The sequence below is a fragment of the Ixodes scapularis genome, unplaced genomic scaffold, assembly GCF_016920785.2.
Source record: "Ixodes scapularis isolate PalLabHiFi unplaced genomic scaffold, ASM1692078v2 PGA_scaffold8__174_contigs__length_109621045, whole genome shotgun sequence".
NCBI classification, from domain to species: Eukaryota; Metazoa; Arthropoda; class Arachnida; order Ixodida; family Ixodidae; genus Ixodes; species Ixodes scapularis.
Window position 1 is genome coordinate 66,983,747 of NW_024609883.1, and position 17,243 is coordinate 67,000,989.

A 17,243-nucleotide genomic window follows, 5' to 3' on the forward strand; every position below is an offset into this window, starting at 1 on the left:
CGGTGATAGCCTTGGCGTAAATGCGGTTAGTTCGCTATGGCGGGATATGAGCGAACGTTGCTGACTGGAAAGTAAAAATCATCTTTGCTTCGTTGCCCGCTCCTCGCCACCATAACAAGCTTGGAAGAGACACAACCTAAAAATAGCATTTTTTTAAAGACTTTTCTTGGTTGTACATTGTAAGTTAGCCCACTCCATATTTTCAGCCGATTTGCTCTTGATGTTAAGTGGGCTATCTCTCGGGATTTTACGGTACGTAATATTGAAACGGTAGTGATGCTTGCTTTGTGATCACTATGATATACACTGATGGGTTATATTACAACTTTGGGGAGATTCTTGGCTAAAGTTAAATCTGTAGGTATAATTCTTTACATATATAAAAGCTGCTCCTTTTATAAATGTAAAGCAGTGACGTCCTCGATGCGAGCGGGAGAAGGCCCATTTTTTCGGATGTATCTCCCTTATCACACGTTTCGACGCCTTTCCTTATCAGAATGCATATCGAGGTGACGGGGCGTGTCTGCATTTCCATACGATGGAGCGCTTTTACGTGCAATTTTTGTTTCTGCAAACGGATACCAAAAATGCATGGACAGCTAGCCATATAGAACTTATGGCTGTAAAAAAGTTGCGGTGGCTTAGCTCGGTTATGCCAGGATATACGTAGCGTGAGCTTATGCGCACAAAATGAGAGGCGCTATCAAGGGGCTCCGGTGCAGCGTCAGACTTGGCTACTGCGCAACGGAGGCGGACAGTTGGGCACGCGGCGGCGCCAGTGCGTCTGCCGCGGCGGCTATGACGTCAAAAATTCAAAAGGTCGAAATGGACGATTTAGTCATTTATACAGCGTAAGGTCGGTCTGCAAGTAGGGGCGACACTGGTTTACACTGTGGATGAGCAATTTCGCCAGTGCAGTATGACTGCTAACCTGGGGTCTTTAACGTGCTGACGCAGTAGTGATACACGACCGCACGTCGGTACGCTATCCTCATCCAGATCGGAACGGGCAGGGGTGGGGCTCGAACCCAGGATCCCTGGGTTCTGCAGGGCGAGCTTTCGCTCCGGCGCGCATCGAGCTGGGTGTGCGCTTAAGCCCACTCGGCCACCGATCCCCCGGCTACGACGTCACTCCTCTGGAATGCGCAGACCGGCGAAGCGCGCGCGGCGGCGGCGGAGCGCGCGGCGGCGGTGGCTCCGGCGCGCCAGCTGTGCGCCGTGTGACGTCACTGCTCTTCGCGCATGCGCAAACCGACGAGGCGCGCGCGGCGGCGGCGGAGTGCACGGCGGCGGCGGTTCCGGCGCACCAGCTGTGCGCCGTGTGACGTCACTGCTCCTCGCGCTTGCCCAGCATGGGTCTTTGACAGCCACGCGAAACTGCTCATCCTCGGCCAGCGTAGCTCACGCTAAAAAAAAGAAAAGAAAAGAAACAGCACTGTGATTATGCATTTTTGGCGATGCTTGGTGTCGGTGCGTGTAAGTATACTTGGACACGTGATCTTGTTTGGAGACAAGCTTGCAGCTGCCATAAGCTCTAAGATGATTAAGCAATATTATATATTTTTTTAATTCGCTTCAGTAAGAGGTCTCCAAGATGGCGACAATCTGGACCTCTCGAGACAAAACATAGGTGGCTGTTCATTCATGCCGAACTCTTTCAAGACACAACTTCAAAAACGGGTAAGTGAAGAGGCAGGTTGAAAAGAACTATGTTGATGTTTAAAATAGCCATGTACTCTGCGGGTAAGTGCCTGCTGACAGCGAGGGTTCACCAGGTTTCTGTCACACCTTCACTGTTGTTCATGGCAACTGATATGTTGCATTCAGATCCCCCTTTAAGCAGCACAACTATGGCTAAGCTCCCCTTTTTGTTTCCCTTCATCTCAATCGCTTTACTTCATCACTCTGATCTCACGAAAGCATCGGTTTTCTTGACATCACGGCGTCCTTTAACCTAACAATGTATAGATTATGAATGCTTCTATACACGTATACACGCTAAAGAACAACCAGTGGGGCTTTTTGTCCACAGCATTTTAATAAGTCAGTATTTTACTCGCTCCAGCTGGCGGGATAGGCTGCGACCTGGCACTTAGCCATGGCTTATAAGCCACGCTTTTTGAGATATATCCCGGGCTGTCTATCAATGGCCGCTCGGTGCATGCCGTGTTCATCTTCATCCGTGGCCATTTTTGTGCGTCAACTTTCTTTCTTCGTTTTCTTGCGTCTCCTTTCTCCTTATAATATGCGTACTATCACAACTTCCCGCCTGCCTGCACGAGCGTGTATGCGCGTTGTTGACTTTACGCGCACGTACGAGATTGGCTTCGTCATCGCACGTGCAGAGTCACGCTCACCCCACGAGGATTTCAATCATTGAGAACTTCTACCCTGCTCTTACCTTCCTCCCGTCTAGATCATCAGCAGTAACTGCGACCAGCTTTCGAAGATTAAACTGACGATCGCGTCGTGCATCACAACCGAACAACAGCTCACAAGTCTGCGGAACGTGATCAACTCCCACTTGAGGATTGTGAAAAACCTAATACAGCAGAGTCTACTCAAAACTCGGATCACCGAGATCACGAGGCTCTTTAACTCCATTCACCAAAAGTGAGTGTTTGGGATGAGGGGAGGGGGGGGGGGGGGGCAAAAACGTTGCTTTGAAAACATCTATCGTGCGTAATTGCGAGACTGCTTTCATAAAAGCGCCGTCGCACTGCGCATACATCATAAAAAAAAGACGCCGTGTTCACTACATACTGTAAACGACGTAAATTTCGCGAAGACTTCATTTTCGGGAATTTCGCGAATTGCCCACAGTTTGCGAAAAATAGGCCCCGCAAACAATTCCGGAAAAATGTAAACACATTGGTATCTACTTTGAGATCCCACACCGCGTCGGGAAAATTAGAACCCGCGAATTATTCCAAAACTTCAGCTTCGACGTAAATCGCGAAATATTGAGCCCGCGAAAAATAACTCGTTGACAGTAGTTTTGTCTGCATGATACGTATCTGTGCTTAGACCATGTCTAAAGGCAGATCTTTCTATGACCAGCGTGACATGGCCGTCCAACCAGGAAACAACGTGCTACAGTGGCTTAAAGGGGGTAGTGTAGTTATCGCGTAGCCTCCACCATGCCTCGGGAACGGTCGCTCCTTGGAAGACGATGTAGGTGGCGCTTCGATCCGCAGCTCCGTTGGGTGCCTCAATCGGCCGGCAGATAGAGGCACCCTAACACGCTTCATAACTAATATAAATACATCAAAAGCAATTATTTGTTTCCAGTGAACTTCCAACGACATGATTTGTGTTTGAAGGTGAATAAAAAAAACGTGAAACTAGCAGACGACAGTGTAGTCGACAGCTGCGAATCGGCCGGAGCTGGCCAGAGCCAAGCTGACCAAGCGGCCAAGCCAGAGCCATAGCCGGAACGACGGTGCTGCAAGCGCCAGCGCCACCCGCGGCCGTCTTCCAACGCTGTGCCGCTTCTCCGGTTTCGTTCGTTACACTACCCCCTTTAAGCCACTGTAAACGTGCCTCAGACAGTAAAGAGCGTTAAAAACCCGTTTTTGCACTTTGGATACGGTATAGAGGGCCCTCCGGTACAAACTGCGCACATGCGAGCCTTCTGCAGTAGTAGCACGTGTGCGGTTCGTACCGGAGGGCCCATCGTGTACGGTATCGGACGTTCAAGAACGGTTCTCTAAAACTCCCTCGTTTCTGCAGACTGTTTTGCGCGTTGTGTGTGTGTGTGTGTGTGGGGGGGGGGGGGGGGGCGGGACTTCGGTTTTAAAGGGGTATACTACTTCCGTCTTCCGTAGTAACGAGCATCCAATGAATGCGTCGAATAAACATACCAGAACATATGTTATCATATAAGCCTTGATACAGTGCATACTTAGTTTCACACTAAGTCCGACCACAGTCGACGCTTTACACCAACCCAGTGTTTCGAAACGAGCCCGCTTTGCCCCTCACCAGGGTGTGGGCACTGCGCCTGCGGACAAACCAAATTCTGGGGGGAGTGAAGTGTTAGCGCATGCGCAGTACCAACAGCAGCGCCATCTCAGTGGCCTGACGTCAATGAGTGTGACGGAACCGTGCGAACAGCGCCAAAAAATGTACCGTCATAACGTTCGCCTGTTTTTTTTTTTTTTTTCTGTGCGTATGCTTGGAGTTATTATACCGATCACGCACGATGAATGCCGTGTGAGCTTGCATTTTTGGTTGGGGGGTATTTATTATATGTGTTTGTTTTCAATTCTACGCAGGCGCGTCAGTTGTGAAGTGGACCTGAACGACTTCGTGCGAAAGGTGACCACGGGACAGATCACAAGCACCACGTACGCGCACAGCATCGTGCAGTCGATGCACAGGAGGCACGTGATTCCGCTGGACCGCATCCTGGGTAATGCGCACACCGTCATAGGGAGCGTGGTCAGCTTAATCCACAACGTGCTGGGGAACGTGAACCTGGGACACTTCTTCAACATCCTCGGCAACCATTTCGGCGGCTTCCGGATTCCTTTCGGCATCGCATGAGTCAGTTGCGGTTAGTGTAGTCACTCGAGACGACCTTCGCCTCGTCCGTCTCCGTCTCGACGACGGAATTGACAGGGTAATAAAGTTTGCGCTTGGCTGAAACGCTTAGGAGCCTTGAGCCTTTTTCTTTCTTTTATCGAGTCTAGTCGGGCGTTGAGACGGGAAGTCGTACGTACAAATGCAAAGAATCATGCGGAAATCGCGCGAACATTAGAACCTAAAAATTAATTTTACAATATTAAAAAAAAAAACATAAAAAAGAAAAACGAGAAAAGCAAAAAAAAATAAAAAAATTTCGGCCTTTCCACTTTGGTGAACTAGCGGAGCTGTTCGATGGAAGGTAATGGCCGGCCGCAAGTCGCCATCCAGAGTAGAAAAGGCTCCAGCCATCTATGAACGACGGCGGCAACCAGATACGTGGCTTGCCGCCGTCGCTCATAGATGGCGGTAGGTGTCTAGAGTTCGGTGTCTTTATTTCTTTGCGGGGGACGCGATCCTGGGGAAACTAGCCCTTAATAGCTCCACTGCAAAAAGCAACAGTGTTTACTGCACAGAAACCTTAAATGTGCTTTTAATAAACCACATCTTCCATTATCGTGCAGTAAATAATTTGCTTTCTCGAAATATAGCATGACAGAATTCGCAGATGTTACTAATTTCGTCCGATTTTCGGTTGATTTTATAAATTTTTCTTGCAGCCTTTTATGCCCCACTCACACGATCACAAAGGTACCTTTAGCTAACGGTTAATTCGGGTGGTTATTTCCCGGCGTATATTTTGCCCTATCTTCGGCAAGACCTTTCGCGCGGTCAAAGGCTGGCTGGTGCGCGCCGTTCGGGTGGCGGTTCTCAGGCGTGTGCGGCTGCAATATACCGGCACAGTTTGTACCCGAGCTCCGAGAGGTCGGGCAGCTTGTCTGCCACACTGTATCCGGTACCGCCATATCCAAATTGCGAAAGGAAAACGAAAGAAACAAAACTTGCCGATAGCGGGCCAAAGTAGAAAACGAATATATTGAGACAGACGCCCCCTTGTTCTCTGAGAAAAAAGAGCAAAAACAACGAAGATAAAAAAAATAAAGACAGTTAATTTTTTTTTTTAAGACTTCGTCTAGCTTGTGCGATATCAGTTTGCTTTGGGACGTAGCGTGTTATAACACCGCTTAAAAAAAGTATTTATAGTGCTGCAGGTCGGCACTTGACCGCGCATCACAACTTCAAAAAGGGCGGCGCAATGAAAAGTATGACGAATCCAGAAAAAGGTAATAAGAAGAGAATCGAATATAAACAGCAACGATGTTAAGCTTTCGGGGAGCCTCGTAAAATGGCAACAATTCTTCGAAAATCTAAACAAAATATGTAAAAATTTGACGTATACATATATATGCGCACCATACGGATTTATAATATACCCGTTGTTAGATTAGAATAACATAAAGGACGAACACCGGACTTGTCGTCTGGTTTTCGTCTTTTATGTCATTCTCCTCTAACACCATAACTTAACCAGCATGCTCCATTTCCACGAGTAATCTACCCTCTTATTAAGTTTATAATTTAAAAAATTGGGTTGTGTGTGTGTTTACAGCCTAGAACTTGGTCTGCCTCACAGGGGTGACGAGTCTCCCAGCTGTAGATGAGAAATTTAGCCAGTGCGGTACAATTGCTAGCCTGGGGTCTTTAACGTGCATCACGCAGTAGTGATACACGACCGCACGCCGGTACGATGCTCATCCAGATCGAAACGGGCAGGGGTGGGGCTCGAACCCAGGATCCCTGGGTTCTGCAGCGCGAGCTTTCGCTCCACGTGCTCCGAGCTGGTGTGCGCTAGACCACTCGGCCACCGAACCCCCTTTTTATTTTTTTTTGCACTTTTTTTAAAATTAAAAGTATGGGTATTTACAAAGTTTTAAAATGATCACATTGGTTGCCATACACTTATCATGTCAGTGAGCACTGTTTACAGGCGAGGACCGCGATTCACACACAAATTCAAAATGTATCTCGCTCAATCATTTCTCTGTAGCGTCACATGCACCCCATGCAGCCACTCGCGCAGTGGCCCGGGAATCCTTGTTTACCACTGAGCCTTTAGAGCGCGGTTATGCATACGCGTTCCAAATAGCGACCAACATTCAAGCCCTTGTTGTTCCGTCGCCTCAAGAAGGCTGCTCACGTACAGAAAGCCGTCGCAGAAGTGTTGCCAGGCGGGCTTGGATCCCTCTCGGACCTCCAAGTGATCCGTCCTTGACCGCCACAACGCATATAGACCGAGGAGTGCCAGCAGCTCCCATGCCCTACTCTGTGCACTGTCGCCGAAAAGCAGAAATTTCGCGCTCTTCCACTCTACGTAAAGATCTATCTGCAGCACTGCTCGAAGCTCTGCCCAAAAAAGCTCCGCATTCGTACAGTACAAAAACACATGTTCAAGTGTTTCGGGAAACGGACACAACGCACAATTTGTTGACCACGGTTCAAAGAAACCTTTTTTAACCAGCCACGTCTTGACCGGCAGTACTTCGAAATGGAAGCGTAGGAAAAAATTCTTGACTGCCGTTCTGACAGGATATCTACGTAAGCGACGAAATACATCCGATTTATCCACACTTCCCGGAAAGCTGCGATAGAGTGGGGGCGGTATGAGCAAGTCAACTGTGTCCCAGTATAGAGATTTCTTTTTAACTTTCTGCAGGTACTCGTCGTAAAAGCGGGCTCGGAAAAATTCCTTCGCCGCTGCTGTTTCCTGGTAAAACTTCAGAGCACGTGCTCGGAAGTCCCCAGTGCCCCGCTTGAGCCGCGGCCCCAAAACAAAACGCTTCCTCCCAGCTCCTTAAACGCAGAAATCACGAGAGGATTGCCTTGATCGCGGAAAAATAGGAAACGCTGTACTTTCAGCTTAAGTTCTACGTTTACAAGGCCCAACCCTCCTTTCTTCTGGCTTACAAATAGGTTGTCACGCCTCATACGTTCAAAACACGAGTCCCAGATAAACGTTGCGAAAAATCGATGCACCTTCGCCAAGTCACCTTGGGAGCACGGCGACACTTGCGCCACGTACCAAGCGGTCGAAAAAAAAAAAACAGAGTTACAAATAAATGCGCGATTGAACAAAGAGAGTTCCCTAGCATGCCAGTCAAGCACCTTACTTCTGAGGCGATTAATGTCCAAACCACCGCATCGGCCACTCAGTTTCTCTGCGGTCAAACTGAGCCCTAGGTAATTCGAAACGCTCGTCGTCCAGGTGACACCGAGGAACTGCACCGGTTTCAAGTCCCAGTCTCCAAGCCAGGCTCCGACAGATTTGTCAGTGTTCATCGCCGCACCCGAGACACTGCAGAAGTCTGCGATGTGTTGGGTTACAGCGCGCACTTGCATCCTTGACGAGCACAACACCGTGACGTCATCTGCGTAGGCGAGCACTTTAAGCGTACCCGACGCAAGGGACAGCCCACGAATGCTCGCGTTACCGATAATGGCCCTGCACAACGGTTCCAGGTACAATGCGAACAGAATAGGCGACATCGGGCAGCCTTGTCGCACGAATCGGGTAACTGCAATGGGAGCCGTCCTGTTGCCGTTGACCAGGAGCCGCGTCGTGATGTCACGGTAGCACAGCTGCACATATCGTAGCAGTCGCACCCCGATCCCACACTCCTCCATGAGCCGGAAGAGGAACGAATGGCGAACCCGGTCGAAGGCTTTGCTCAGATCTACCTGAAGCACTGCCACTGGAAGCTTCAACACCTGCGCTGCCTCGCACACGATTCGCATCGCGTGCAGGTTGGTGCTGATGGTCCGTCTCTTGATGCCGTAGGCCTGATGCTCTCCGACGACGTCCCGTAGACCCCACTCCAGCCGCTTTGCCAGAGTCTTGGCTAGGATTTTATAGTCGCTTGTTAGCAGACTGATGGGCCGGAAATGGTCGACCTTCGGGGTACCCTTTGAGTTTTTCTTCTGGATGTGCACCGTTACCGCCTGTCGCATGGATGGTGGCAGCAGTCCTCGCTTCAGTACGTCGGCGTATACGTCTCGTAGGATAGGACACAGCTGGGCTGAGAACGTCTTGTAGAACTGGCTACCGAGCCCGTCCACTCCTGGCGATTTGCGGGGAGCTAATTCCTTGATGGCTTCCTCGACCTCTGATGCCGTTATTTTCCGGTTCATTTGTTTTCGGACCTTTGGGGATATCTTGGGCAGCGCCACTCCAGTCGTTTGGAGAACGCCGTCATCCTCCACTCTCGTGAACAGGTCGGTGTAGGCCTGCAAAAACGCGTCTTCGATTTCTTCTTGCCGGGTAACCTCGACGTCGCCTACTTGGAGCTTCCCGATCTTGTTGCGTGAAGCGTGCTGGCGTTCCTTCGTCTTGAATATTTTGCTCGGCTCTTCATCTCTCTCGAGGAACAGCGTTCTGCTTCGGACCATGGTACCGCGGTACTCCTTCTCGAGAAGCTCCAGAATATTGCCTTTGCAATCGCGGATATCTTGACTGAAGAGTCCCGGGGAACGATTTTCCTCTGCGATGAGGATTTCCAGGGTCTGCATCAAGCGGCGCTTTTCCGCCCTTTCGCGCGCCGCTTTTTCCTGGCTGTGCCGGAACGCTTTGAGCTTGACGTCTTCTTTCAGCTCCTCCCAGGTTACCGCGTTCATGGGCGCACCTCCCGTTTTGCCCTCGAGAAGCTCCTTTATCTGCGTGCGCAGTTGTTCGTCTTCGATGAGGCTTTCGTTTAGCTTCCAGCTACTCCACCAAGAGGACTTCCGGGTTCGCGGCAGGGGTCTGCCCAGCGTTACCGTGACCAGAGCGTGGTCCGAGAACGCCAAGGGTAGGACTTCTAACACAGGCGTCATTGCTGAAAATTGTCCCGAGAGGTAAATACGATCCAGTCGAGCATGGCAATTTCCTTGCCAATGCGTGTACGTTGGGTCGGCTGTTTTCTCGTTGTCCTTAGCATCCCCCAGGTCGAAGTCGCGGAACAGTTTTCGCAACTCCAGCCAGCTGACGTCCGCTTTCAGCCGCTTTGAGCAATCCCTCTCGGCCAGCACACAATTAAAATCACCAGCGAGGATCGAACCCCCCTTTATAATTTAAGATAGTGTGACCTGTGCGGACAGTCATAAAGTAAACATTTATACATATATACACATACATATGTGGTGACCGCTGGAATCGACACGGCGAAGCAGAAGAAGCGCTGGGAGCGCGTGCGAGGGGAACGCGAATCGATATAAAAATGGTAGCCTAAGACCGAACTCTGTCGCTTCTTGGCCATTACGTTACAATTGGTGGCAGCGGTGAGATGGCCACGGAACCTGTAAACCCCGTCCTCCCGGGCGTTTTCACTGGGGAGGGAAGCTTTGAGTCATGGGCAAAGCTCTTCTCCGCTTGCGCGGCAGCCAACGGTTGGGACGACGTCCAAAAGTTGGTGTACCGGCCGAAACGCCTCCGAGGATGGGCCTTCCGCGTCTTTGAGCACCTTGCCGACCAAGACAAGGCCACTTTTCCCGCACTAGTGAAAGCGTTTACACTTGGTTTGGCGTCAGCGGGCCAGCGTGCTGCGTCTGCGGCGCAGTTTCGGTCCCGCGGTCATCAACCCACGGAAGCCCTGGACGTCTACGCCTACGACCTTGCGGACCTGTTTGGACAGGCTTATCGAGAGATGCCACTGCAGGTGGGCAACCCGATGGTACGGGACCAGTTCATTTTGGGTCTCCAATCCAAGCTGCGTGACAAACAGAGATGGCAGTAATGACATTACTGTAATCGAATTACAGTAATTAAATTACTTTTTGGAGTAATGAGTAATGTAATCAATTAGTTCTCTATGCTAGTAATTTAGTAATGTAATAAATTAATTTCAGGCAGTAATTTCGAGAAAATCACTAATTACTTTTGAAATTACCTATGTTCTAAATCATAAAATTCGTTTGCAAGCCTTAAAAAAGAAAAAAAAAATTAGTTTGCATGGTGAAATGTGAAAGAGCATCAGAGGAAACAATCGTCGGCCACCTGAGCGCAAAGCCTCGCACGAAGAGCTGGACAGACGCACAAAGGAGGGCTGGAATGGCGAAGGAAAAAAGCTTCCGTGTAGACATCGCTGGAAGGCAAAGGCTTACGAACTCCGGGCACGACAGATTCACGGCGTCGCGTCATCACGACGATACTATACTTCGTTCATTCCTAAGCGCACAGTGCGGTGAGAGCTGCAAGCTAAACAGAACCAATCAAACACCCCCCTTCAGCACCTGACCCGTCCTTTTTTCTGCGCGTGGGCAATAACGAGAGCGTGGTTACGTGGCAAAAGATAGACGCGCGACTGTTCCCACGAGCACGTAGCTGCCACCGCACTTTCAGCTTAGGGGTGAACGGCTTATACGCTACAAGGCGAAGAACACGTCACCAGTGAGGTCAACACATTTTAAAACCTAAGAGGATAGAACAAACAGATCCCCGGCCTTCTTACTCTTTTTTCAAGCAAGGTCAAACCTTAAGCATCGGCAACTGTGAACAATCAACGACCGGAATAAATAGTGAATTCTAAATGGCTTGTCAAAGCCCCAGAACGTTTCATGCGTCCTCGAGCAAAGTAGGTGCAGATCGCGCTATGCCTCGCTGCCCTCCCTTGGGAAGCTCATTCGGGAATAAGCCTACAAGGGGATACCACCCCCTGTTTCTTGGGAAAGTACACAATTTAGAAAGCTTGCGCCATTCCTCAACTGGTAACGCTTCTGCTGAGCAATTATTCAGGCTCCTTGAGGGACAATGCGCAAAAACTAGGGCTGTTCGGGTGTTTGGGAAAAATGCTCCTTGAAAGGAATGACCGAGAACATGTCAACTATACTCGGCGACAACTCTTCTTGGCAATGCAGTGGGGGGTACAGGCACGCGTTCCCTCTCCAATTTTGAGCGCTGAATAAAGCTGTGCGCGGGCTCTCCTCCTCTTCACTGCATAGCCAAGAAAAGTTGTTGCCGAGCATAGTAAGTGCTTTTGGGAGAATAGACTTAGATTGCACCTGGGGGCAGAAGGGAATCGTTTCACGTGACGACTCCTTGTAAGAACGAGCTGCCATTGCCCGACTTAACAAACCGACACGGACTACAACTCTTAAATCAGAAAGACGGAACCATATCAACCTTTTAGTCAGAACATTCTTTGTTGAATGAACAGCGAAACCGATGAGTCGACTGCTTTTCTGAGTCACACCTAAAGAAGAAGCTATTCATCATGTTTAGCACTTTGTCGTGTGCACCAGCAAAACCACTGTTTAGTATGCTTCACTTTGAGGCGCATAAGATGGTTGCTGTGTAAACAGGAAGATCTGAGTTTTAGTACATATGGACCAACTCAGCTCCTTGACGTCACATCACTACGTTGGCGCTGCTGTCGGCACTGCGCATGCGCAGCGCCTCGCTTCCACCGGATCTGGTTCCTGCACACGCGCTGTGTGGGCACACAAGGGCTTGTTTTGTAAACACCGTGTTGGTGTATACTGTAAATAAAATGAGCGTGAATTACTGCCTCAAGGTATTCAAAAGTTATGTCAACGTAATTTCATTACTTTTGGAAAGTAAGTGTAATGTAATGTCATTACCTTTAGTCTGCGGTAATTTGTAATGTAATTTAATTACATCTTTGCCGTTTTCAGACAAGTAATTAGCAATGTAATTTAATTACTTTTTGAAAGTAATTTTGCCATCTTTGGTGACAAAGTCCTCGCCGCTGACCTTGCAACATTTGAGAAAGCTCTTGAGATAGCCTCAAGGCTAACATCCATCGGGCAACTGTCTGCGACTACGGGGATACCAATACTGTGCGCCGCCGTGGGTAACACTTCAGAAGCCACTACAAAACCCACGGACGATCCCATTGCGGCGTTGACCAGTAGCGTAGCCGACCTTCGCGCCACAGTGAACAGTCTCATCGAGTCGGAGAGTCACCCGCATGAGCACGGCCAAAGCTTCTTCCTTGCAAACACTCCTAGGAGGCGCTTACGATGTTTTCAGTGTGGCGGTACTGGCCACCTCGCAAGATCCTGTGCAAACTCTGACCAGCGTGCGTCACTGCGAAGTGACAACCAAACATTTGTAAAACGTGGAAATCAGGGAATTCTTCCACACCCCAAGTAACAGTGAAGGCGAATGTGGGCGGAATTTTCATGAACATGCTCGTTGACTCCTGTTCGTCAGCCACCATTTTTCGAGGCGAAAGTGGCTTGAGCTCTCGCGCGACAACCCCGATCTTGAGTTCACTTACCGAGAGGGAGTCATTGGCCTTAACGGCGCCGCCTTCGAAGTTTGGTGAGCATGCAGCATAAACATTAAGGTTTCAGATATCTCGGTGAGCCATCCTCTCATTGTTATTCCCGGCATCCTACATGAGTTCGTCCTGGGACTGGACTTTTTAATAAAACACCGATTCTGGGTTGACTTCAGCGAGAGAAAACTCGAACGACAACAAGTAAAGAGCCCGTGTGCCCAGACCCAAAGAGTTCAGCTTTCTGTCACGTCGGTCTTGCCACCGAGGGCCGCAACCTTCGTTCTCGGGACCATTTCACCGAATACGGCAGAGTTCGGTACTGGGCTTCTCGAACCTCGACCGGATCTTCGCGTGAAAAAGAACACTGAAGTCACCCGGAGTGTTTTGACGGTGTCCGATAAGCTACCAGTATGTGTCATCAACCATTCCGAAGAGCCGCTCACCTTATTCAAGGGTACAAGTCTCGGAGCCCTGCACGCTTTTGACTACCCTGAATGCGAGTACTCTGCTGCTCCACTTGACAAGAGGCACGCGCAGGCGGCACGGGACAGCGTCTTCTCTGCAATGAAAAGAAAGAAATGGACACTCACCTCGCTGCAAGATGAGCTTGCCGCATCAAAACACCTCCAGGGCGATCAACAAAAACTCATCGAAGGTACGCTTCTTGACTTCGAGGATATAATTTCTCAAGGTGATTGGAACTCGGGGAGAACGTCAGTTCTGACGCATTCAATCGACACTGGTGCAGCAGGCCCAATCAAAGAAGCCCCGCACCGCTTACCTCTGAACCGCCGCGAAGTTGTGACCGCGAAAAAGCATGAAATGCTGGAGATGGGAGTAATTCGTCCTTCTAACAGCCCATGGGCTGCGCCGGTCGTTCTGGTGAAAAAGGACAGAAGCTTGCGCTTCTGATAAAGATTACCGTCGGCTGAACGCGGCAACACAAGGACACATATCCACTGCCTAGGATCGACGACACTGTCGAAGCCCTGAACGGTGCTAAATATTTCAGCACCATCGATCTGGCGTCAGGATATTGGCAGGTGGTGATGTCGACAGGGTCTTTAGAGAAAACAGCGTTTGCCACACATCAAGGACTTCTTAAATTTAGTGTCCTTCCATTTGGGCTGTGCAACGCTCCTGCGACGTTTCAACGGTTGATGCAAATGATCTTGGGAACATTTGACTTCTGTCTCTGCTATCTCGGCGATCTTATCATCTTCAGCAAAACGGAAGCCGAACATGTCATGCACCTTTGACAAGTTCTGAAGGCGTTGAGAGATGCAGGTCGCAAGCTGAAACTTTCAAAGTGCCGCTTCTTCAGCAACAGCGTTTTGTACTTGGGCAACAAAATTTCGGCTACGGGAATCAGAACCGACGATACGAAAACAGAAAAGGTCTCGAAGTGGCCACAGCCTTTAAGCGTCGAAGATCTTCGTTCGTTCTTAGGACTTGCCTCGTACTACCGGAAATTTATTGCAAACTTTGCCGGCATCGCGGCCCCGCTTCACAAATTGTTGGAGAAGCAACTTCAGTTCGTCTGGACACCACAGTGCCAAGACTCCCTCGAAGAGCTGAAACAGTGCCTCACGAACTCTCCAGTTCTGGCGTTTCCAAATTTCGACCTACCCTTTACCCTCGACACGGATGCAAGTGAAAACGGTATCGGCGTGGTACTATCCCAAGTACAGGATGGAAAGGAAAAAGTAATCGCCTACGGCAGTCGCACCCTCACGAAGCCTGAACGCCGGTACAGTGTGACGAGGAAAGAAATGCTGGCCCTTGTTTATTTCGTCCGTTACTTTAGGCACTACCTGCTTGGACGGCGATTCACCTGCAGGACGAATCACAGCGCGGTTCAATGGCTACACAGCTTTAAAAAACCGGAAGGCCAAGTTGCCTGCTGGATTGACCGACTCAGCGAGTATGACTTCGTCGTTACGCATCGGCCGGGAAAGCAGCACGGTAATGCAGATTCGTTGTCCCGACGGCCTTCCCCGGCGAATAAAGGCCAACATGTCGCGCTCATGACAGGTGCACAGTCTTCATTCACCATGACAGACCTTCGAGAAGAACAACGACGTGACGCGCAGCTTTCGTCCATCACCGACGCTCTGCTTGCAGGCACGCCGGCAGGAGAGATTCGTCGATGCAGCGCGGGAGTGCTCTTCCGCAACTGGCAGAAGCTGAGGCTCGTCAACGGCTGCCTCATGTGGGCAAAAACACCGGCAAACCCTGTTCCCGTGATCCCCGAGACATGGATACCGCTGGCCCTAGACTCCGTTCATGGCAGCAAGTGTAGCCGACTGGTGCTCGAGATGTGTTAAGTGCTCCGCTCGTAAGGCACCAAACCCCAGACCACGAGCACCACTGATTCAGGAAGCGGCCACCTTCCCTTTTGAGCGGGTGGCTATTGACATCACTGGTCCGTTTCCTATGACGGAAAGAGGCCACAAGTATATCTTGGTGATGGACGACTATTTTACTCGATAGGTTGAAGCGCTCTTTCTGAAGACTCAAGAAAGCAAGGAGGTCGCCGACAGCCTCGTCCACAACTTCTTCAGTCGCTACGGGATACCGTCAGCACTACACTCTGACCAAGGCAGAACTTTCGAGAGCAACGTCTTTCAAGAAACGTGCTCAATTCTGGGCATTCGAAAGGCAAAGACCTTTCCTTACCACCCCCAGTCGGACGGATTGGTTGAGCGATTCAATCGGACGCTGATGAACAGCTTGAGTGCGTACATCAATGAGATACAGATTGACTGGGACACCAAGCTCCCTCTTGTCCCGATGTCCTATCGCTTGATCGCGCATGAGTCTACTGGTTACAGTTTTCATTATCTGCTCTTCGGTAGAAACATGAATATCCCAGCTGACATGCTGCTCGACGTGCGCGTCCATACTAACATGGAATCGACGTCCGGTTACGAACAACACGCATCGCGTCTACTGACAACATTACAAAAGGCTCGCGACCAGGCAATCGTGAACGACATCAAAGCAAAGGAAGCACAGAAGCGCCACTACGACAGCACGACCAGTGAAGAAGACTACGCACCTGGCGACAGAGTTCTTCTACATCCTCCCGCTGTGCCGCAAGGACAGTCCTCGAAGTTATATTTGCCATGGTTGGATCCGTATGTAGTCCTCAAGAAGCTACCTAACAACGTGTACAGAATCCAGGAAGAAACAGAAAAAAGAAAGCGGCGGGTTGTACACACCACAACCGTTTGAAGCGGGTGGGAAAGAGCCAGTCTTGTTGCCTGCCAGGACGTTATCACACGTTACGGATAACGACCTACCTCCACCTGCCCCAGCACTCAAAGACTTCCCCGATATAATAATCACAGAAAACGAACGAAGCTAATGACCCGACTCCTACTCGCCCAGCAATCCCCGACTACCCAGACGTAATAGGCATTGATGATCTGTACGTTGATGCGTTCGAAAGTCTATCACCGGTACAAGCAGCTGAGGATCCGCAACTGGCCGACGCCTTTGAGAACCGACCGCTGTTAGACATCTTGGACAACGAGCTTCACGTTGACGACCAAGCAAAGGAAAACGGGGACCAGGGCACTGACGGAGGCCAGCACAATACGCCTCCAGCGAATGGTACCGAACTCCTGGACGATGATAAACTTGCAGTTTGAGCTCACTGGGTGAGCCCAAACTGGGTTGAGCTCACTGGGTGGGCCTCCCCATGTGTTTTCGAGGTATGTGTTTACGCCGGCAACTGTAAAGGGGGGGGGGGGGACGGGAAGGGGGTATATCTGTGTGGTGTGCTTGTGTACGATTCGTCGGCGGGGGGCAAGGAAGCGTTGCGAGGGAGTGGGGAATTAGCAGTGGTGACAGTGGACGGTGATAAGTCAACTGCGTGGACGTTCTCATCGACTATGTGGCGCCTAGGGCATGTGGATGACTCTGTGTGCGAGAAGGGCTGCTGACGTGGACTGGACGGGAGGAAGCGGCTTGACCTTCGGGACTGTGGATGTCGGGTGGGGGCACCGGGGGGGCTCGCCTTTTTAGACGAGTGTCTGAAAAATAAACGTTCAGCTGTGTTTGAGACGTTGTGTTGTGTTCGTCCCCTTCTGTGTTCCTGAGTCTCGGGTTTTATTACCATGAACTTCCAGTCGTTGTTCTTTTGCCCTCTGATGACGTGACTCCAACGGACTTGCCCGTAGACGTGCTACAGCAGGCAGAGCCAGACGAGCGATACTTCCCCGCGCGGTATCGCGATTGAGTGCCCCTAGCGTGAGAAGCCTAGTGCCGGGAAGGGGGGGGGGGGGATGTGGTGTATAAAACGGGAAAGGGGGTTTAATGGCTATGCGAAATGTTATTCTCCAGGCAGGGAAAAGACTAGCATAGCCAAAGGTGAGAGGGAGGGAAAGATGTGGATTGAGATGGGTTGAATAAAATATTTGAGCAGTTACTAGGGGA

The 17,243-nt window shown here is 50.3% G+C and overlaps 1 protein-coding gene across 1 annotated transcript; it reads left to right on the top strand.

The window, feature by feature from the left end:
• Nucleotides 1–1,383: 1,383 nt before the first annotated feature.
• Nucleotides 1,384–4,548, top strand: LOC120839667. The gene is made up of 4 exons (XM_040209987.1): nt 1,384–1,470; nt 1,580–1,680; nt 2,417–2,613; nt 4,278–4,548. The coding sequence occupies exons 1-4, from the start codon at nt 1,458–1,460 to the stop codon at nt 4,546–4,548; spliced, it is 582 nt and encodes a 193-aa protein (XP_040065921.1). The 5' UTR covers nt 1,384–1,457.
• Nucleotides 4,549–17,243: the final 12,695 nt, after the last annotated feature.

Coding starts and splice junctions, on each gene's coding strand:
- LOC120839667 (XM_040209987.1), top strand. Junction 1,681..2,416: donor AGACACAACTTCAAAAACGG/GTAAGTGAAGAG, acceptor CCTCCCGTCTAG/ATCATCAGCAGTAACTGCGA. Junction 2,614..4,277: donor TTTAACTCCATTCACCAAAA/GTGAGTGTTTGG, acceptor AATTCTACGCAG/GCGCGTCAGTTGTGAAGTGG.